General features: G+C 36.9%; 1 protein-coding gene across 5 annotated transcripts in view; it reads left to right on the forward strand.

Moving 5' to 3' along the window:
• Nucleotides 1–16,490, forward strand: part of PARP8 (poly(ADP-ribose) polymerase family member 8) — a 185,183-nt gene that overhangs the window by 152,213 nt on the left and 16,480 nt on the right. For 4 of the 5 annotated variants that reach the window (XM_022597819.3, XM_022597803.3, XM_022597829.3 and 1 more), the window contains 9 exons: nucleotides 1,387–1,452; nucleotides 4,299–4,366; nucleotides 6,160–6,208; nucleotides 7,329–7,441; nucleotides 7,673–7,745; nucleotides 9,343–9,412; nucleotides 11,981–12,054; nucleotides 13,186–13,255; nucleotides 14,123–14,207. In XM_022597819.3, the coding sequence (XP_022453527.2) occupies nucleotides 1,387–1,452; nucleotides 4,299–4,366; nucleotides 6,160–6,208; nucleotides 7,329–7,441; nucleotides 7,673–7,745; nucleotides 9,343–9,412; nucleotides 11,981–12,054; nucleotides 13,186–13,255; nucleotides 14,123–14,207 (668 nt within the window). The remainder of the gene's footprint in view (nucleotides 1–1,386; nucleotides 1,453–4,298; nucleotides 4,367–6,159; nucleotides 6,209–7,328; nucleotides 7,442–7,672; nucleotides 7,746–9,342; nucleotides 9,413–11,980; nucleotides 12,055–13,185; nucleotides 13,256–14,122; nucleotides 14,208–16,490) is intronic. The other variant, XM_089908841.1, reaches the window with a different exon arrangement.

Below are 16,490 nucleotides of genomic sequence, written 5' to 3' on the forward strand. Positions count from 1 at the left end.
ACTGTCTCATCATACCCATGACCTGTCATGAACTCTGTATCCATTTAGCAAATATGATTTCTTTTTCTACAAATTTGATTTACTTCCACCTTGTCTTTCATGTATCCTGTTACTTCTCCTCTCCTTTTCTCCTTTAAAATCATTTTCCTAACTTTGCCTTCATGAAACTAGACCCATTTAATCCCCTCAAATTCTGATCTTTACACATCCCATCTGCATGGAAGGTAGGTAAATAACTATAATAAATTGGTTTATAATGGTCAATATGATTATTTTAATTTCATCATATTTTTTGAGAGTCTAACTTATGTAATCTCATTTTAATTTTAAGGATCATGGGTTAAGGGACAAATTTTCCCTTTTCTTTTGTATTTTTATTTCATCCTCTCTTGCCCTCCCCTCTCTCCCTCCCCAGTTATCTGAAGGTTAGTGAAAGTTTATTTCATATTGTTGATCAACTGACATTTCTTGAGAAAACAGTTTTATAAATATTCAGGGAAGTTTGGCAGAATTCTTCTGAAATAACATGATTTTCAAATTACATGAGAGCCCAAATTGCCTTAGTTTCTATTACTATTCATCCTGAAATCATTTTATGGAAACAAGGACTATATAAAATTCTCTTGGAAACACTTTCCCTCCTTCATAAGTGGCAACAGTGCACATATTTTCAGTGTGCTTTAAAATGAATTATCAGTTGAGTGTATGGTGTCATTTACCCACTTATTAATCATACTTGTTTGGTAACAATCTTCCAATCAAAAGGAACTAAAAGCAAAATGAAACTGTAAGATTTAAAGTGGATTTTTGTGTTTTAGAAGGATTCTGTGCTTACTTTATTCATCATGGCTTAATTTTTTAGTGGTGAAAACAAGAATCAGGAGCCTAATATCTTTTGTGTATTTATAGCTTTTCCCCTGTAAGCTGCACATCATTTTATGTATTTACACTAAAACTGGCATTATTTTCTTTTTTCTTCCCTCTGACTCAGTTATAAATCCTATGTCCTTGAGCCATCTTATTGAAGTCTTCCTTTTTTTTTTTTTGTGGTACGTGGGCCTCTCACTGCTGTGGCCTCTCCCGTTGCGGAGCACAGGCTCCGGACGCGCAGGCTCAGCGGCCATGGCTCACCACCCCAGCCGCTCCGCGGCATGTGGGATCTTCCCGGACCGGGGCACGAACCCGTGTCCCCTGCATCGGCAGGCGGACTCTCAACCACTGTGCCACCAGGGAAGCCCAAAGTCTTCCCTTTTGTGTACACAACACAGTCATTGCTTTCAAATTGACCCTGATGGAAAATTCAGGTACAGAAATAATATGTCTCTCAAGTAACGTGCAGACTTGCAAAGGCTTACGGTGAATACTATTTTTCCCCCATTCAAACAGAAGAAGAACTATGATCGAGTAATGAAAGCATTGGACAGCATAACTTCTATTAGAGAAATGACACAAGTAAGTTTATCATCTTGTGGTCTTGTACAGTTCAGTTTTGCTTGAGTGAAATTATATTTATAAAATATCTGAGAGTACTGGCCATGTGGTGAAATGTAGACTTTTCTATTATATGAGAGTATAATTAAAATCATAAAAAAATGAAAATTGTTTTGTCCTAGGATGTTTTAATTAAATTACATCAGTGTTTTGGCATGCTACCACTGTGACTTTGGAGGGTAATTGCATAATCATAATCTGAATGCCCGGCTCTCACACTCAGACAAGAATTTGTTGGAATATCTTAAGGTAAAAGTTAAATCTGGTACCATCTTCCTCGACTGCCAATTTTAATTAATGGTAGTAATTTCAAAACATTTTAATGTTAAAATCAAAACTAATATTCTGTCAAATGTAAATTACACGTAAATAGTTTAGATGTAACACAGAATCTCAAAAGAACTTTGGAAGACACCAGACTCCTTGAGAGCATGAGTTTATATTTTTGGCCATTAGGGAGGTTTTGGTGGAAGAGTTTGATGAGCAAGGATCAGGGTTTATTATGAAAGTCCAATATATCCCTGGGCAGGAGTCTAGCACTTGGAAAAGCACATCTTATTGAATTATTGAGGCCTTTCCAGTGCCAAACACTTGGAGAAAGGTTTGAAGCTCATCATTATATGTAGAAATTAACAATCTAATTGACAATACCACACATTATGGGTTGAGTTTGCATATGGTGGTTTCAAGGCTTGCACTGCCCCTAGAGGCCTTTGCAAGTTTATGGTAAGTATTACTCTGAGTCATTGCCTTTCTCTGGGGAGGGAGGGAATAGTGATTTCTCCAGTCTTGGGGCCTACAAAGCTTCTGTGCCACTCCCCCGCCCCCACTACCCCATCTACTCCATTTGCAGATGTGCATCCAAAGTACATTTTTTAAAAAGATTTATTCTTTCTTAAAATTTATTTATTTTATTCATTTATTTTTTGGCTGCATTGGGTCTTCATCACTGTGTGCGGGCTTTTCTCTAGTTGTGGCGAGCGGGGGCTACTCTTGGTTGCGGTGCACAAGCTTCTCATTGTCGTGGCTTCTCTTGTTGTGGAGCACGGGCTCTAGGTGCACGGGCTTCAGTAGTTGTGACTCGCAGGCTCAGTAGTTGTGGCTCACGGGCTCTAGAGCGCAGGCTCAGTAGTTGTGGTGCACGGGCTTAGTTGCTCCACGGGATGTGGGGTCTTCCCGGACCAGGGCTCGAACCCATGTTTCCTGCATTGGCAGGCAGATTCTTAACCACTGCACCACCAGGGAAGCCCAAAGTACATTTTCACATTCCCAAATTTGATTCTTGGTTCTTTTGATATTTATTTATAAAGTCAAATACTCATTCATCCATTCAACAAATGGTATGTGTCAGACAGTGGTAAACAAGAGATCCTTTAATTCACAAGTTATATTGTTTGCTTAAAAGCCGTCATTCTTTCCACCTGTTTTTCTATGCCCTTTCTACATTATCAGAATTCCTTTTCAAGCAAACATTTATTATTTGTATAAGGAAAAGAAAACAATAAATGCATTTCCACTTAGGGGGAAAAAAGAACCTATTGCAGTACCTTACATACAATTAAACATTTTTGGTCACCAAAGACTTTGGTATAGGATATTTATACTATACCGTAGATCCAGAGCATTCTTGTATCTAAAAATAGCTACAAACCCTGACTCTGGGATCAGCTCTGTGCCAAGAATTGCTTCCTTTATTCTGGGTCATGTGTAAGCTATTTTAATAGGAGGGAATGGAGATGATTGCGTGTCAGCTTGGGAAGTTGGAGGCCCATGTGGTATAATTTGCTCATCAGTGACGTGGCCTGCAACCTTGAGCAAGTTGCTTAATTGCTTGATGCCTCAGTTTCTTCATTGCCAAGATGGTAAATAGTAATGTTGCCTTCTCCCTCAGTGTACACTTCATAGGGATGCTGTCAGGTTTTATCCTGTCAAATTCTTTAAATTTCTCCAAATAAATATAACATTATACTGGCCTAAATTGTCACAGACAGATTGCCTTTCTTTCTAGGAAAATGTTAATTGTCTGGGTGAATTCCTTTTAAATATTTGTTAATTGTTAATTGTCTGGGTGAATACTTTTAAAAGAAGGGGTCATCGTCTTATGTAAATTTTGTCCAATTTTCTCATGTAAAGATCTACCCGAAGTCAGTACCCTCAGATATGAGCATGAGTAGTAGCTATTACAAGTTTCGCTTTAATGTTAGTTAAATGTTAAAAATGTCAAAGAGAAACCAGACACTTGATAAAGGTGACAAGACAGATTTATTCAAGTACTGCAGTAGGGGAGAGAAACTTGCAGTGTGAGCTGAGATCACCTCCGAGTAAGGCAAGGTGACCGAGATTTTTAAAGTGAAAACAGAGAGGGAACAAAAAGGGGCTATAGAGAAGTGAAAATAGGGGGGGCTCTGGGGAAATGGAAATTTCAGGGGGGATAAGAGAATTACTGAAAGGTTAACTGTATGGGTTGGTACCTTTTGTGTTTTAGCAACATTGGGTTTTCTTGAGCAAAGACTCAGCAGTGGTCCAGGGACTTCCAGCCTAGTGCATGGAAGCCAGGCTAAAATTCCATTGAGCCTCTTATCAAAACGTTCCGGCAAGTCCTTTGTCCTGCATGGAAGGTCAGAGTTCATATCATCTTGGGGAGAAGCAACTAGGGTAATGGCTGCCATTATCATGTCACAACCACAGGTCTTCACGTTTAACTGGATAAAGCATACCTGTTCAGTCTGATTTTCCTTTTGCAAAAAGAGAAAAGAAAAAAAGGAATTTTTAAGAAAAATCAAAACGTATAATGACTTTTTTTTCAGGCACCGTATCTGGAAATCAAGAAGCAGATGGATAAACAAGACCCCCTTGCTCATCCCTTACTGCAATGGTATAAAATTTAGTTTTCCTCTTATTGAAAACAGCATCACTTCCTACTGCCTGCTTTAAGGAAAAAAAAAAAAAAAGCCTATGTTGCAAGACCTGCAATGCTACAGTTCTGCAAGCCTATGAGGCCTGGTGATTTTACAGTCCAAGAGTCCTTAAGGACTCTCACTTTAATTAAAATTTGGACATCACAAGGGGAAGAAAGTGCTGTCATATGCACTGCAGGGATATACGGTGCAGTCGACAGCAGTTTATTATCTATCATTTTAAAAACTTTGATTGGTTAGATTACATGGTGAAGCCATTTTGGCTCATTTAATTTTCTAGTGTGATAAAACTAATTTTCATCTAATTTTCTGTGTGATAAAACTGTTTCAAACACTTACTGAAGATCTCTCTATAATGTGTGTTTTGCATAATTTACTCCCTTAACAAAGATAGTGTAAATTTGATAAACTCTGTGTTTGATGACTGCAGATGAGGCACTGTTTCAGAGAAAGTCGAGTAAGGCACACAGCGTTAGTCCAGGCTAACCCTAGAAAAGAAGGGTTAGGCTATAGTTGAGGGGTGGGTTGAGAGCTCCCCTTGCTCTACAACACTTACTTCAAATAATTTGCCCTCTGGTTTCTCATCTGCAAAAAGAAAACAGTAGTATCTACTCACCTACTCACGGTACCTATGGGGGTTTTAGGTGCGTCTCTTTGAAATCACTGACAACTCAAAGACTATGGAATTTACCATGATTATCAGGCAGTAATACAAATGTAAAGATTATAAGAAATTGGTCTGAGTGAGTACTTGTTCCATGCTACAGCCAGGAAGTTTTTTAAAAAATATGTAAAATGGGCAAAGGAGGAAGAGGCCACCTCACGACTCTTAATTACTTAACTTTCACTTAGGCAGAACCTTACAAAACACATTTAATTTAGTCCAGTAAAACCATGACAAAAGTTAGGTTTTAGAAGTCTTTCTCCTTTGTATCTTTTATAATCTATTTTTAAAATTCTGACAAACTGAGTAAAATAACACATAGTTTTTATTTTAACTTTTAAAATTCTCATATTAAGTCATATTCAAAATGAAGGTAAAAATTTCAAATATCTAATCTCTTTCTTTTTTTCCCTGAAGTTAGCCTGATTGTTCACTTTTAATTATTTGTGATCATTTCCTTCAGCTTGTTAGTCACTCTTCCTTCAAGGAGGAGAAAATTTACCAACATGTTTTACAATTTTTTTAGTTATTATTCTCTATACTGCAAAGCATAAAACAATTAGTCCTTTCAGATACCTGAGGTTTTGATTTTTTTTCAACTTCATTGTCTACATATGGTGAACAGCAGTTTGTATATAAACCATTGTATGTATCAGCACAAATATCCTCAAATATTTAAAGAAAGGAAAACTATCTTCATAAAAACTCATTCTTAGTTAGACAGTGTAGGGAGAAGCAGATGTCTGAATCAGCTTCTAAATTTTGTATTTAGATTACCATTATTTGAAAGCATATTCATAAATGTTCACTTTGCTGACATCTAAGGTTGTGGTTATTAAAAATTATATCTCTTAAGTTTTAAAGAGCTACGTCTGTGTTTTCAGATTAAAGTATCTTGTTTATTATATCAGCTCTTTAAATTGTTTCAGGAAGCAAAGCAAAATGATGTAATTAAGTAAAATTGTTACTCAATTTAGTTTATGTCACAGCAAAAATAAGTTTTAATCACTTGCCAACTGAGGGAAAAACGCTTTAAATATATGTGGCATATATTTGTGACTGATGGCTTATTTTAATTAATTTCAGGGTTATTTCAAGTAATAGGTCACATATTGTGAAACTGCCAGTTAACAGGGTAAGTTGTTTTTTCACGTATACGTACAGAAATGTGAGGGACACTTACTAGTTGGGAGAACTGACCCCTGTGATTTTTAGGCAGCCTCTCCAGGAAATTGAAGTTAACTCAGGCCAAGCCTAATCCTTCAGTTAGAAATGACCACATGCGCCCCAGCTCTAAGTTTCTCCAAGATATCAAATGCAATTTCAGGCTGCTGCCCTGAACTTTTAAGTAAACGAGTCAATGTGAAATCATTTAGTTATTCCACATGTGATAGAGAGGACATTATCTAGAGATTGACCAGAAAAAGGTAATGTGCTTTTTTTATCCTTGTCAGTTTAATGTTGGCACAGCTTTACTTTTCTATATTGGAGAAGATATTGCCTCCAGATAGCTTACTTATCGGCCTAATATGCTTACAAAATAAAGAAAAAGCTAATGGACTCTGATTTCAGTTCTGATCGTCACCTAGGAGCAGTATCGAAAATCTCAGCTCACCCATCTATGAATCTCTAAACTATGAGATCCCTATATATTGGATTCCTGTATAAGTACATATATTCTTAGGTGAAAGGGCAGCAGTTAGAAAATTTTGTTAAGCGACTGATTCAAAAGACTTTGTTTCAATTTTTTCCATGAGCAAAGTGGGAAACTATAATTTGAATGTAGGCAATTTCTAATTTTACAAATATATGTAAATAAAGCATGATGATGATAATTTTTGCAGTTTTAAAATCTTGAACTAACTTTTCTGCTTAGCAAATTCAGATATTTCCCCAGTTGAATAGCTGGTGGATACTTAGGGAATTCAATAATAAAAGCCTCAAAAAGAAATGTAATTAGGAAGGCAGATCTGCTTGAATGTGATTACATAGCGTATTCCAAAGCTAAATATAAATGACTTTGGATTGTCTGTCTCCTATTCCTTTTCCATTAGCCTAAAGAATTATCCTTCAAATCAGCAATTCCATGCGATTTATCATTTATGCAGGGTTTTTGTCAAATGAATGCCCTGTTAATATAAACTATTATGGTTTGAAACTAGATAATTCTTAAACCAGTAAAGTTTGAAATTGTCATCAGCCTGATTGTATGTTAAATTTGACATGTTTTCCTGCATCCTTATTTTAAATGGCAGCAACTGAAGTTCATGCACACTCCCCATCAATTCCTTCTTCTCAGCAGCCCACCAGCCAAAGAATCCAACTTTAGAGCTGCTAAAAAACTCTTCGGAAGCACCTTTGCATTTCAGTGAGTACGGCTTTATGTTTAGGGGTGTGTGTCACCCACTTAGTCTTCCAGAAATGTGTGGGGAGGAAGGCATCCTCTTTTAGTAGTTGGCTGTTAGCACTGGACAGTTCACTACACGGTACTTGACTAGGAAACCCAGAACTCTGAGAAGGCACCATGACTTGTTATATTGAGACCCCCATAAAAAGGTCATTGATTTTTGCTTTTTCCTTCCCCTCCCCTGTGTTTTAGTGGCTCGCACATTGAAAACTGGCACTCCATCCTGAGAAATGGTCTGGTTGTTGCTTCTAATACACGACTGCAGGTAAATTTTCTGCATGCTTTAACAAGACTCATTATTCTTCAGTACTGGAGTTCAGTAAGCAGTCCGTCCTGGTGGCGTTTTCACTTGCAAAAGGGGATGCGTGTATGCTTTAAAAAATTACGTGGATTTTTCTAATAGGCATACGTAATTTTCACAAAATAAGTCAAGCAGAATTGATCTATACACAACATAGGGATGAAAAGAAAAAGAAAACTGAGTTCCCCTATGAGAAAATGGTGAAACCACTTTAAACTTAATAGAAAAAAATTAGCACAAAAGAGGTGAAAGCTTACACAAATTCTCTCTGCTACTCCAACTCAAGTTTTTTGAGCACAACCTCAGTGTGAATACTTTAACAGAAGAAAAGGTAAGGCTAAGAATAAGCAAAATGGAGATTGGACACCAAAGAGCCATCGGCTACCTGCTTTTCAGCCCGTAGGGCAGCGCATGGGCAGGATACTGTGGGTGTGGTCTTCATCTTTATTTACGCCCTTCATCTCCAGCATCCCACCTCACTCTCATTCAGCTGATTTTCATCTGATGATGTAAGGAGGTCAGGAGATGAAATCCTCAACCCAGTCACCTGTGCGAGATCTCATATTCTGATGACAATTGGGATGACACAACTAAATAAAAATGTTCATAAATACACATTTAATATAAATATAAATGTCCATAAATACATATTTATTGAATTAATATTTGGTGCATACTAAATACGGTATGAGGGCCCTAGAGCATGGAGATAATAAGAGAGAATTTTAATTGTTCTGAGTAGTAGACTAGTCGAAGAGTTTCAGTTAATGAAACTCTCCGTAACTTGAAAAATTTAGAGGAAGTAAGGAATGGGATGACAGTGCCGTATAATGAAAACCTAAGATATTTTGTTGATATACTAGCAGATGAGTCCTGATCAACCTTCTGTCACATGTGTTTCAGCCACGTTTATTTTCAGTATTTTAGAGTCATTAACATAAAAGCCTACTCCAGGGCTTCCCTGGTGGCGCAGTGGTTAAGAAAATGCCTGCCAATGCAGGAGACAGGTTCCATCACTGGTCCAGGAAAGATCCCACACGCTGCAGAGCAACCAAGCCTGTGAGCCACAACTACTGAGCCCGCACTCTAGAGCCCATGCGCCACAACTACTGAGCCCGCATGCCTAGAGCCCGTGCTCCGCAACAAGAGAAGCCACCGCAATGAGAAGCCCGCGCATCGCAACGGAGAGTAGCCCCTGCTCGCCACAACTAGAGAAAGCCGCGCACAGCAACGAAGACCCAATGCAGCCAAAACTAAATAAATTAATTAAAAAAAAAAAAAGCCTACTCCAGTACTTGATACTAAGTGACTCTTTGTCATCAGCTGGGTGGAAAATCTTTACTAAGGATTTTTTCTGGCTGTCATTTTCCATAGATCAATGCACTCTGAATTTTAAGAACAAGAATATTAGTACTCTTTTCAAATTAGACCTTGAAATCAGAGCCTCATCATTTTATTAAGAGCTAATGTTCCAGCATAAGACCAATGGTCTTCTTTTGTGAAATATTAACATTTGAAACCATAAACTGACTGTTTCCTTTCCCACCTCCTCTCATTCTAGCTCCACGGTGCAATGTATGGAAGTGGAATCTATCTTAGTCCAATGTCAAGCATATCATTTGGTTACTCAGGTAAGCTTGTATTTCATTTCAACCTCAAATATATTAAGTTTTTGTTGTTGTATATTCTAGGCACAATTTTTTATCGAGTGAATGAAGCTTATTTGATGTATTAAATTCATTTGGTAAATGTCAGAAGTAAAAACAAAGCTCACGTGTCAAGATGAATTTATAATACTTCCCCTAGCATATAAGATGGAGCATATGTTTTGTCAGTTTCAAAATTAATTTTAATTTTGTTTCAATAGTTTCTACATTTGTTCCATCTACAGTAAACATTGAAAATATAGCATGTACAAAATATTATGTAGAGCACTGAAAAATGTTTACATATTATATTAGTTTTAAGCAGTATGGAAAACTTAGGATTAGAAAAACACCCTCAGAACCATCCTACTTATTGACAACTTCTTGTTAATATTTTAGTGAGATTGTTTGAGAAAAATATATTGGAATAAACTGAAACCATGTGCCGAGGAGGAGCCTCATAAATTGGAAATATGGAAAGAACGATTACCAAATTGTTAGCATTCGTAATTCTGAGGTAGTAAAATTCAGGGTGATTTTTTCTTTGTACTTTAAAAATTTTTGGAATATTTCACAATGATCTGTGTGATTTTTTTTCTCTCAGAACAGAAACTTATTCTGTTTAAATATAAAATAATTATGCCCATTGTAAAGAAATTGAAACTACACAGAATTGTATAAAATAACAAATGAAACATTTTCCTCCTAACAACCTCAGGGTTTGGTGAGTTCCCCTTTAGACTTAAAGGCTTTTATATTTGTATACCTGCATATATAGTTGGTTTTGCTTATGTGCTTGTGTTGTGTGGGGTTACATGATTCCATTAAACAACTTCAGGAGATGTTGTTCACATGGTGCCTGGATGGTAAGTCTTAAGATCCATATATTATAGAAAAGGAGACTTAGAGAGATCTAATAACCAGGAGAACACTGAGCAGGCTTACCTGTCTGATTCTTTTGCCCAAGTTCACACTCTTTCAGCCACAGCAAGTGGTTTCTCAGTGTTCCACCTCGACCTTTCCCAGAGCACATGTCCTAAGAGGACCAGGTGGGCTCTGTATGCCTCTTCTGACCCAGCCTCAAAACTCACGTGGCGCCACTTCCCATGTACAGTATTGGTCAAAGCAGTCACAAGCCCCTCCATATCCAGGGGCTGGGGAATTAGACTCCATCTCCTGATGAAAGAGTGGCACAGTCGCACTGTAGAAAAACATACTGTTGAGAGATATTGTTGCAGTGATCTTTGAAAATACAATATGCCAAAATAAAACTAGGAAAATAAATATCAGAAGAGTAAGATAGTATAGGAAATAAAATCATGTAGTTCAGTGGGAAAGATGATCAGAATCAGCTTAAATCAGACTCTAAATCTTTTTAAAACAGAACACAGTAAAAAAAGTAATATCAAACCATTTTTAATAAATAAATACAATCTCAGCATAGATAAGGACAACACAACACATCATCGAGTCCTGTGATTTTCTTCTTCTTATACGGGTGTACTGACTCCTTAGATGGGTTCATGGAAAGGTTTTTGAGGGATTCAGATGAATGTGAAATTTGTCTGTGTGAATGTTTGTGTGGAGAGAGGGTAGATAGCTTTCATTCAATTCTTTCAGTGTCCTTGATCTGAGAAAAAAAAAAGGAAGAACCTCTACAGTACGTTGAAGTAGCTTCATACTTGGTTTGGAGGGCTTCAGGTCTAGGAGTTAGAGAGCAGAACCATCTTTCTGCACTAATAGCTTCGCCTGTTCCTCAGCTTGACCACACCCACTTCTGCCCCTTTGCGGGAATGTCTGCCTTGGAAAGTGCCTGCGTCCACACCATTTGCAGTTTGGTCCATAGGCTTTGCCCCATTTTCATTAAGCCTTTTATTGAAACAGCAGCAAACAAATAGGCTTCTCAACTTCAGGATAGTAGATGAGCATTTTTAAATACACTATAGCTACAAATCTACCTATTCTAAAACAGACAGGAATTTTAATTCTGTTTTGTCTGAAATATTTCACAGTAAAAAGCCATGGCATTAACAGGTTAAGGTAAGACTTGTGAGTATCATAGACAAAAGGACTTAAATAGTTTTCCTTTATTAGGAGGAATAGTAAATTCTACAGGAATTGAGCATGAAGTTAAGTTGCAGTATAAATATATTTTTCTGAAATTGTTTATATTTTCCACCCCTTATCTTCTTCTAGTCACCAGACGGTAAGAATAAAATTTAGGTCCTAAACGCCTTTTAAAATCAAGTTTTAAGAATTTTCTGATTATATCAATTTTATGCAAGGGAAGGTCCTAGCCTTCTTTTCAATGCAAAGAAAAACAAAGTATATTTTCTACTTTATAACTTGACCAGGATTTCCAGAACCCACCAACTTTCCACCCTGCTTGCTCAGGACACAGCAGACTGCTCCTTCAGGAGCCCTTTGTGATGGTCTGTGGCCTGATGCTGTCAAACCTTTGCCTAAAGTGGAACTTTGCAGTGTAGATGGATTGTATTTTGAGCTGCATGATACGGCTTTGTCCCTAAATTATTATTTTGCTGATGTTTTTAGGGATGAACAAGAAGCAGAAGGTGTCAGCCAAGGATGAGCCAGCTTCAAGCAGTAAAAACAGCAACGCATCACAGGTGTTGTAGCTAATCGGGTGACTGCCTCTGATGAGTGAACTCTAGCTCCCTTAGCTGGCAGGACTTCGATAAATACTCAGGCTTTTTAAATCTGCAGAATTATTTTAAGTGGTCATTACTCCTACAGGAATGAAACTCACCCTAAAATGCCTTTATTCAATAAATAGTCAATAAGTATGTATTGATCTTCTACAAGAGTGGTGCTGGACATCTCCAAGATATTGGGCTACAGTGATCATCAGCGATAGACAAATCCTCTTGGTGCCTGCGTTCTACTGAGTGGATATAAATAAACTAAATATATATTTAGATAGAAAGAATGCTAGATGGTGGTAAATCTTACAGAGAAAAATCAGGGGAAAGGGATGTTGAATGCTGTGGGATGCAAGATGGAACTCGAATGAATTTTAAATGGGGTGATCAGGAAAGGATGCTCTGAGAAGGTTCTATTTGAGTAAAGACCTATAGGTGGTGGGTGCACGAGCCATATGGCTCTCTGGGAGAAAGAGCACTCAAGGCATAGAGAAGGGCAAACACAGATCCCTTGTTGTTTCAGAGAAAACAAGCATTCTGGACAAATTAAAATCCATCTGATGAATAATGTGACTTTAGATTATTTTAAAAAGAGTATAGCTAGTCTAGTGTCTGAAAACAAAAACAAACCCCCAGATTTTCTACATGAAATGTTTCTGAAACCTCTGTGGCTTAATGATGCTATAAATATGGGTTTGTTTTGGGTAGTTAGATGATCTAGAATAATTCATTTTAATGTATGAAAAGATTATGCAACTTTAATTTTGTTTCCCTCTAAATAGAGATGCTAGGCTTCTGGTAAAAATAAATTTGAGTTCTAATTCTATGTTGTGAGGCTATTGAACTTTAATTTAGTATTTTTTAATTTGCTTATTTTTGAGAGTAATTTAATTATGATTATGTACAGAAATTAAGTGATATAACAAATATAGATTGACATTAAGAGAGAATTCAAGGATTTTGCTGCTGGTCGAGATAGACCTTTTTTAAACCTCTGGAGCTATCTTAGTGACTATTACTTTTTAATGATGATTCTTTTTTTTCACTTGAGTGACTGTCCCATTTTTACTCTAATTTTTAAATTCTTTTGGACTTTAGTCACAGAAAAAAGGACAGCAATCCCAGTTCCTGCAAAGCCGTAACTTAAAATGCATAGCCTTATGTGAAGGTAAGTTGAAAGTTTTACAATTCTCATAGCGTTAATTCTCTCTCTTATCTGTATTTAAAAGTTTAAGTGTGTTTACAAAATGCTCACAATGGACTAGTGAAAGCTTTATTCCTTATGACCATCTCTAAGGGCACAAATGGAAAATACTTACAACAGAGATCATAAAGGTTAAAACCAAAAAGCAGAATTGGCAAGAATTCAACTAGTGCTATATTTTATTCTTGGCAGATATTTCAGAATGGTAATTATCTCTTTCTGATCAAGTATTGCTTTTCTCTTTTGTTAATATACCCCTTCCTCTTTATGTTGGTTTCTGAATGTATAATACCATAAAAAATCTGAAAGATGAACCAAGTGCTGAGTAGATAACCCAATAGGCCTTTCTCATTCCTACACTGAAATTATTCTTCGATTCTGAACTTAGGACAGAAAATTGATAGGCGATTTGCAAGATCATATACTTTCCTTTGTTCTTGCTTTAAAATCTGACTTTGGCTAAAAGTTCATTTTTTTTTCTTCTTGTGTTGGGAGTTTCAGTAGCCACTGTTTACTGTCTTTCAAGTTTTTCAACGTTTGATGGTTATAGAGGACGCTAAGTTGCTTTCTACATAGTTCCCAAGTCAGGACCTATTTGCCACCATAACACAAAAGTGATTTCCTTCCTCTTGTTATGCTAATCGTGTTCCAGACATAAAATTGTTACTTGGCATTTCACTGTTTTTATTTACATTTCTTGATAGCTTAATAAGGTGAAAGAAACATTTTCCATATGTTAATTTGTGCATGCACTTTTGCTTTTAGATTTCTAAGAGAAGGGATACAGTAACTTAGAATAAATAGTTCTTTAATTTTCTCTTCCATTTACAGTGATCACCTCACCTGACCTGCACAAACATGGAGAGATATGGGTTGTCCCAAATACTGATCATGTCTGCACACGGTTCTTTTTTGTGTAAGTGTAAAAACTTAAAATCCTATGTTATTGTCTTCTCCATAAGTGAGGTAGTAGTGACTACATTATTCTTTGGTCACTTTAGCTGCCAAAATATAGCAGACAGGTATTTTCTCATCAACTCAATGTTTTTGTTTTATTTTACTAAGCTGTGAAAAACGGGGGTGTTTAAATGCTATTAACTTAGAAGAATTGAAGGAAAACATGGTCTCTTTAACCACTATCTGTGTGTATGTATGTATACATGTGTATAGAAGTGTATATATACATACGTACAGATCTTATATGTATCTAGATAGATATATACACACACATAAATATACACATATATTATTTATAGATTTAAAAAAATATTAGACCTGGGAATGAGGAAAACAATAATGAGAAGGTCTTCTTCCTATAAAAAGTTGATCTGCATTCCATATGATAGAGGCTGGCAATGCAGGGCATGTTAATGTGGGTTTTTTGACACAGCTATAGCATAAGAGCTGCATCAAAATACAAGAGTGGTATTTTTCTTCCCTAAGTAAATGAGTGCAGTAGATTTGTCTGATTTTTACCCACCTTGCTTAACTCTCAACTTTCTCCCATGCCTGAGCCTTCCTCATCCACGGTCCTGTCACAGAAAGGACCTCAAGGAAGAGTTGAGTATATCTGTTTTGTACGTTTATGTAACTTTCTAAAAAGAAGCTGGAAAAATGCACTGACTTGTTTTATAAGCCATGTCAAAATGACTGTATCATGATTACTTCGATATATAGCATAGCTGGAGCATGCTACATCTGCAGCATTTGATCTATTAGCTTATTGACTGACGGTTCACAATGAAAATTTTATGAACTGCCTGGTTTTCTTTTGGTTGGTCTGAAAAGTGTGATTTTTCTTATGATCCAGGTTTATATATTATGTATTTATCTATCTTTTGTGTTTATGTTACATATTAATATATAGATTACATAGTATGAGACATATACATACCTATAGATTTCATTCTTAGTGGCAAGACAGCAATGAGTATAGTAAAAAGAACCCTGCTGCTTTTGATCAGACAGTTTGTGTCTAGGCTCACCAGTTATTAGTGAGGTGACATTGGCCAAGCTGCATAACCTCTCTAAGCTTCCTCAGTAGATGCAATATAACATCATCAATAGATACAGCAGAACAATATACCGGTATCAGTTAGAATCCCAACAGGAAACCACTGGCCCCTAAGAAACGAGATAATTTCTATCATTCACAGTTAGGTCACTTACAAAAGTGTGATTATAGGGAAATCATAGGTCTAGGACAGTAACCTGGAGCTAGTAGCACCAGAGTTATTATACATCTTCAGGTCCAAAAAGATAAGAATAGGAAGCAGTTATCAGAACCTGGTAGGAGAGCCATTTCTAGTTCATCAGCTTTGACAGGAGTCATGGCCTTCAGTTCAGGGACGTAGGCAGCCCAAGGTGACCTTGTGGGGCTGGAACCAAGCAAAACCTTGACCTCACCCTCCCCATTGGCCAAACTCTACCAGAAACTAGAGGGCAAGGGAGCATATTGACCAAGTCCATAGAAGTCACCCTCCTGGGGCAGAAGGCAAGGTAGAGAAGTGTACAACCATGGCTCTGGAGGCTCCCAGGATAGCTGTCTGCTTTTTAAGGTTATGATTCAGATTAAGGTATAGCACAGTGCAGGTCTCCACTGAAAGGCACTCATTGAATATTTTTTCCCTTCTTCTTTCTTGCTCATCTTGACTCTTATCCATTGTTAGAAGGTCGGCCTTCCAAAAGACACCTCCAATCACAAAGTTATTTCATTGTGTGAGCTGGAGATTTTCATGGAAAAGTAACTCCAGAGGCCTTTCCTTAGCTTGTCGTTAATCAGTTAATCTGCTCCTTTTAGCATCTTGCTAAAATTCATAGTTGTTGAGCTAAATAACATTAGACATGGAAGTAGGCAGTAAACATTTCTCGTGTTACCTCTTGGCAGTTTTACATAAATTATATGTAAACTAAATCAGTGGAGGTATATGTGTGGGTGTGTGTATGTTGACTGGAGAGAAGGATTTCTATATTTCATAAGAAAAAAGTGAGGAAAGACCATCTGAAGAAAAGAGAAGAAAAAGCCTTCAGTACACTCAGATACTTTCCAAATAATGCAAAGGAAAAAATTCTATTAAGGTAATGATTTTCATTCCTTTATAAACACAAATGAGACTTCATTCTTTTTTCCTGCTCCCTCAGGAGAGAAGGAACTAATTAAGGAAAATTGATAAGATTCAAAACACATGAAAAGGAGAAT

This window comes from Delphinapterus leucas, chromosome 3 (assembly GCF_059928025.1).
Source record: "Delphinapterus leucas isolate spDelLeu-1000000601 "Yukka" chromosome 3, BTC_Dleu_Yukka2, whole genome shotgun sequence".
Lineage (NCBI taxonomy): Eukaryota > Metazoa > Chordata > Mammalia > Artiodactyla > Monodontidae > Delphinapterus > Delphinapterus leucas.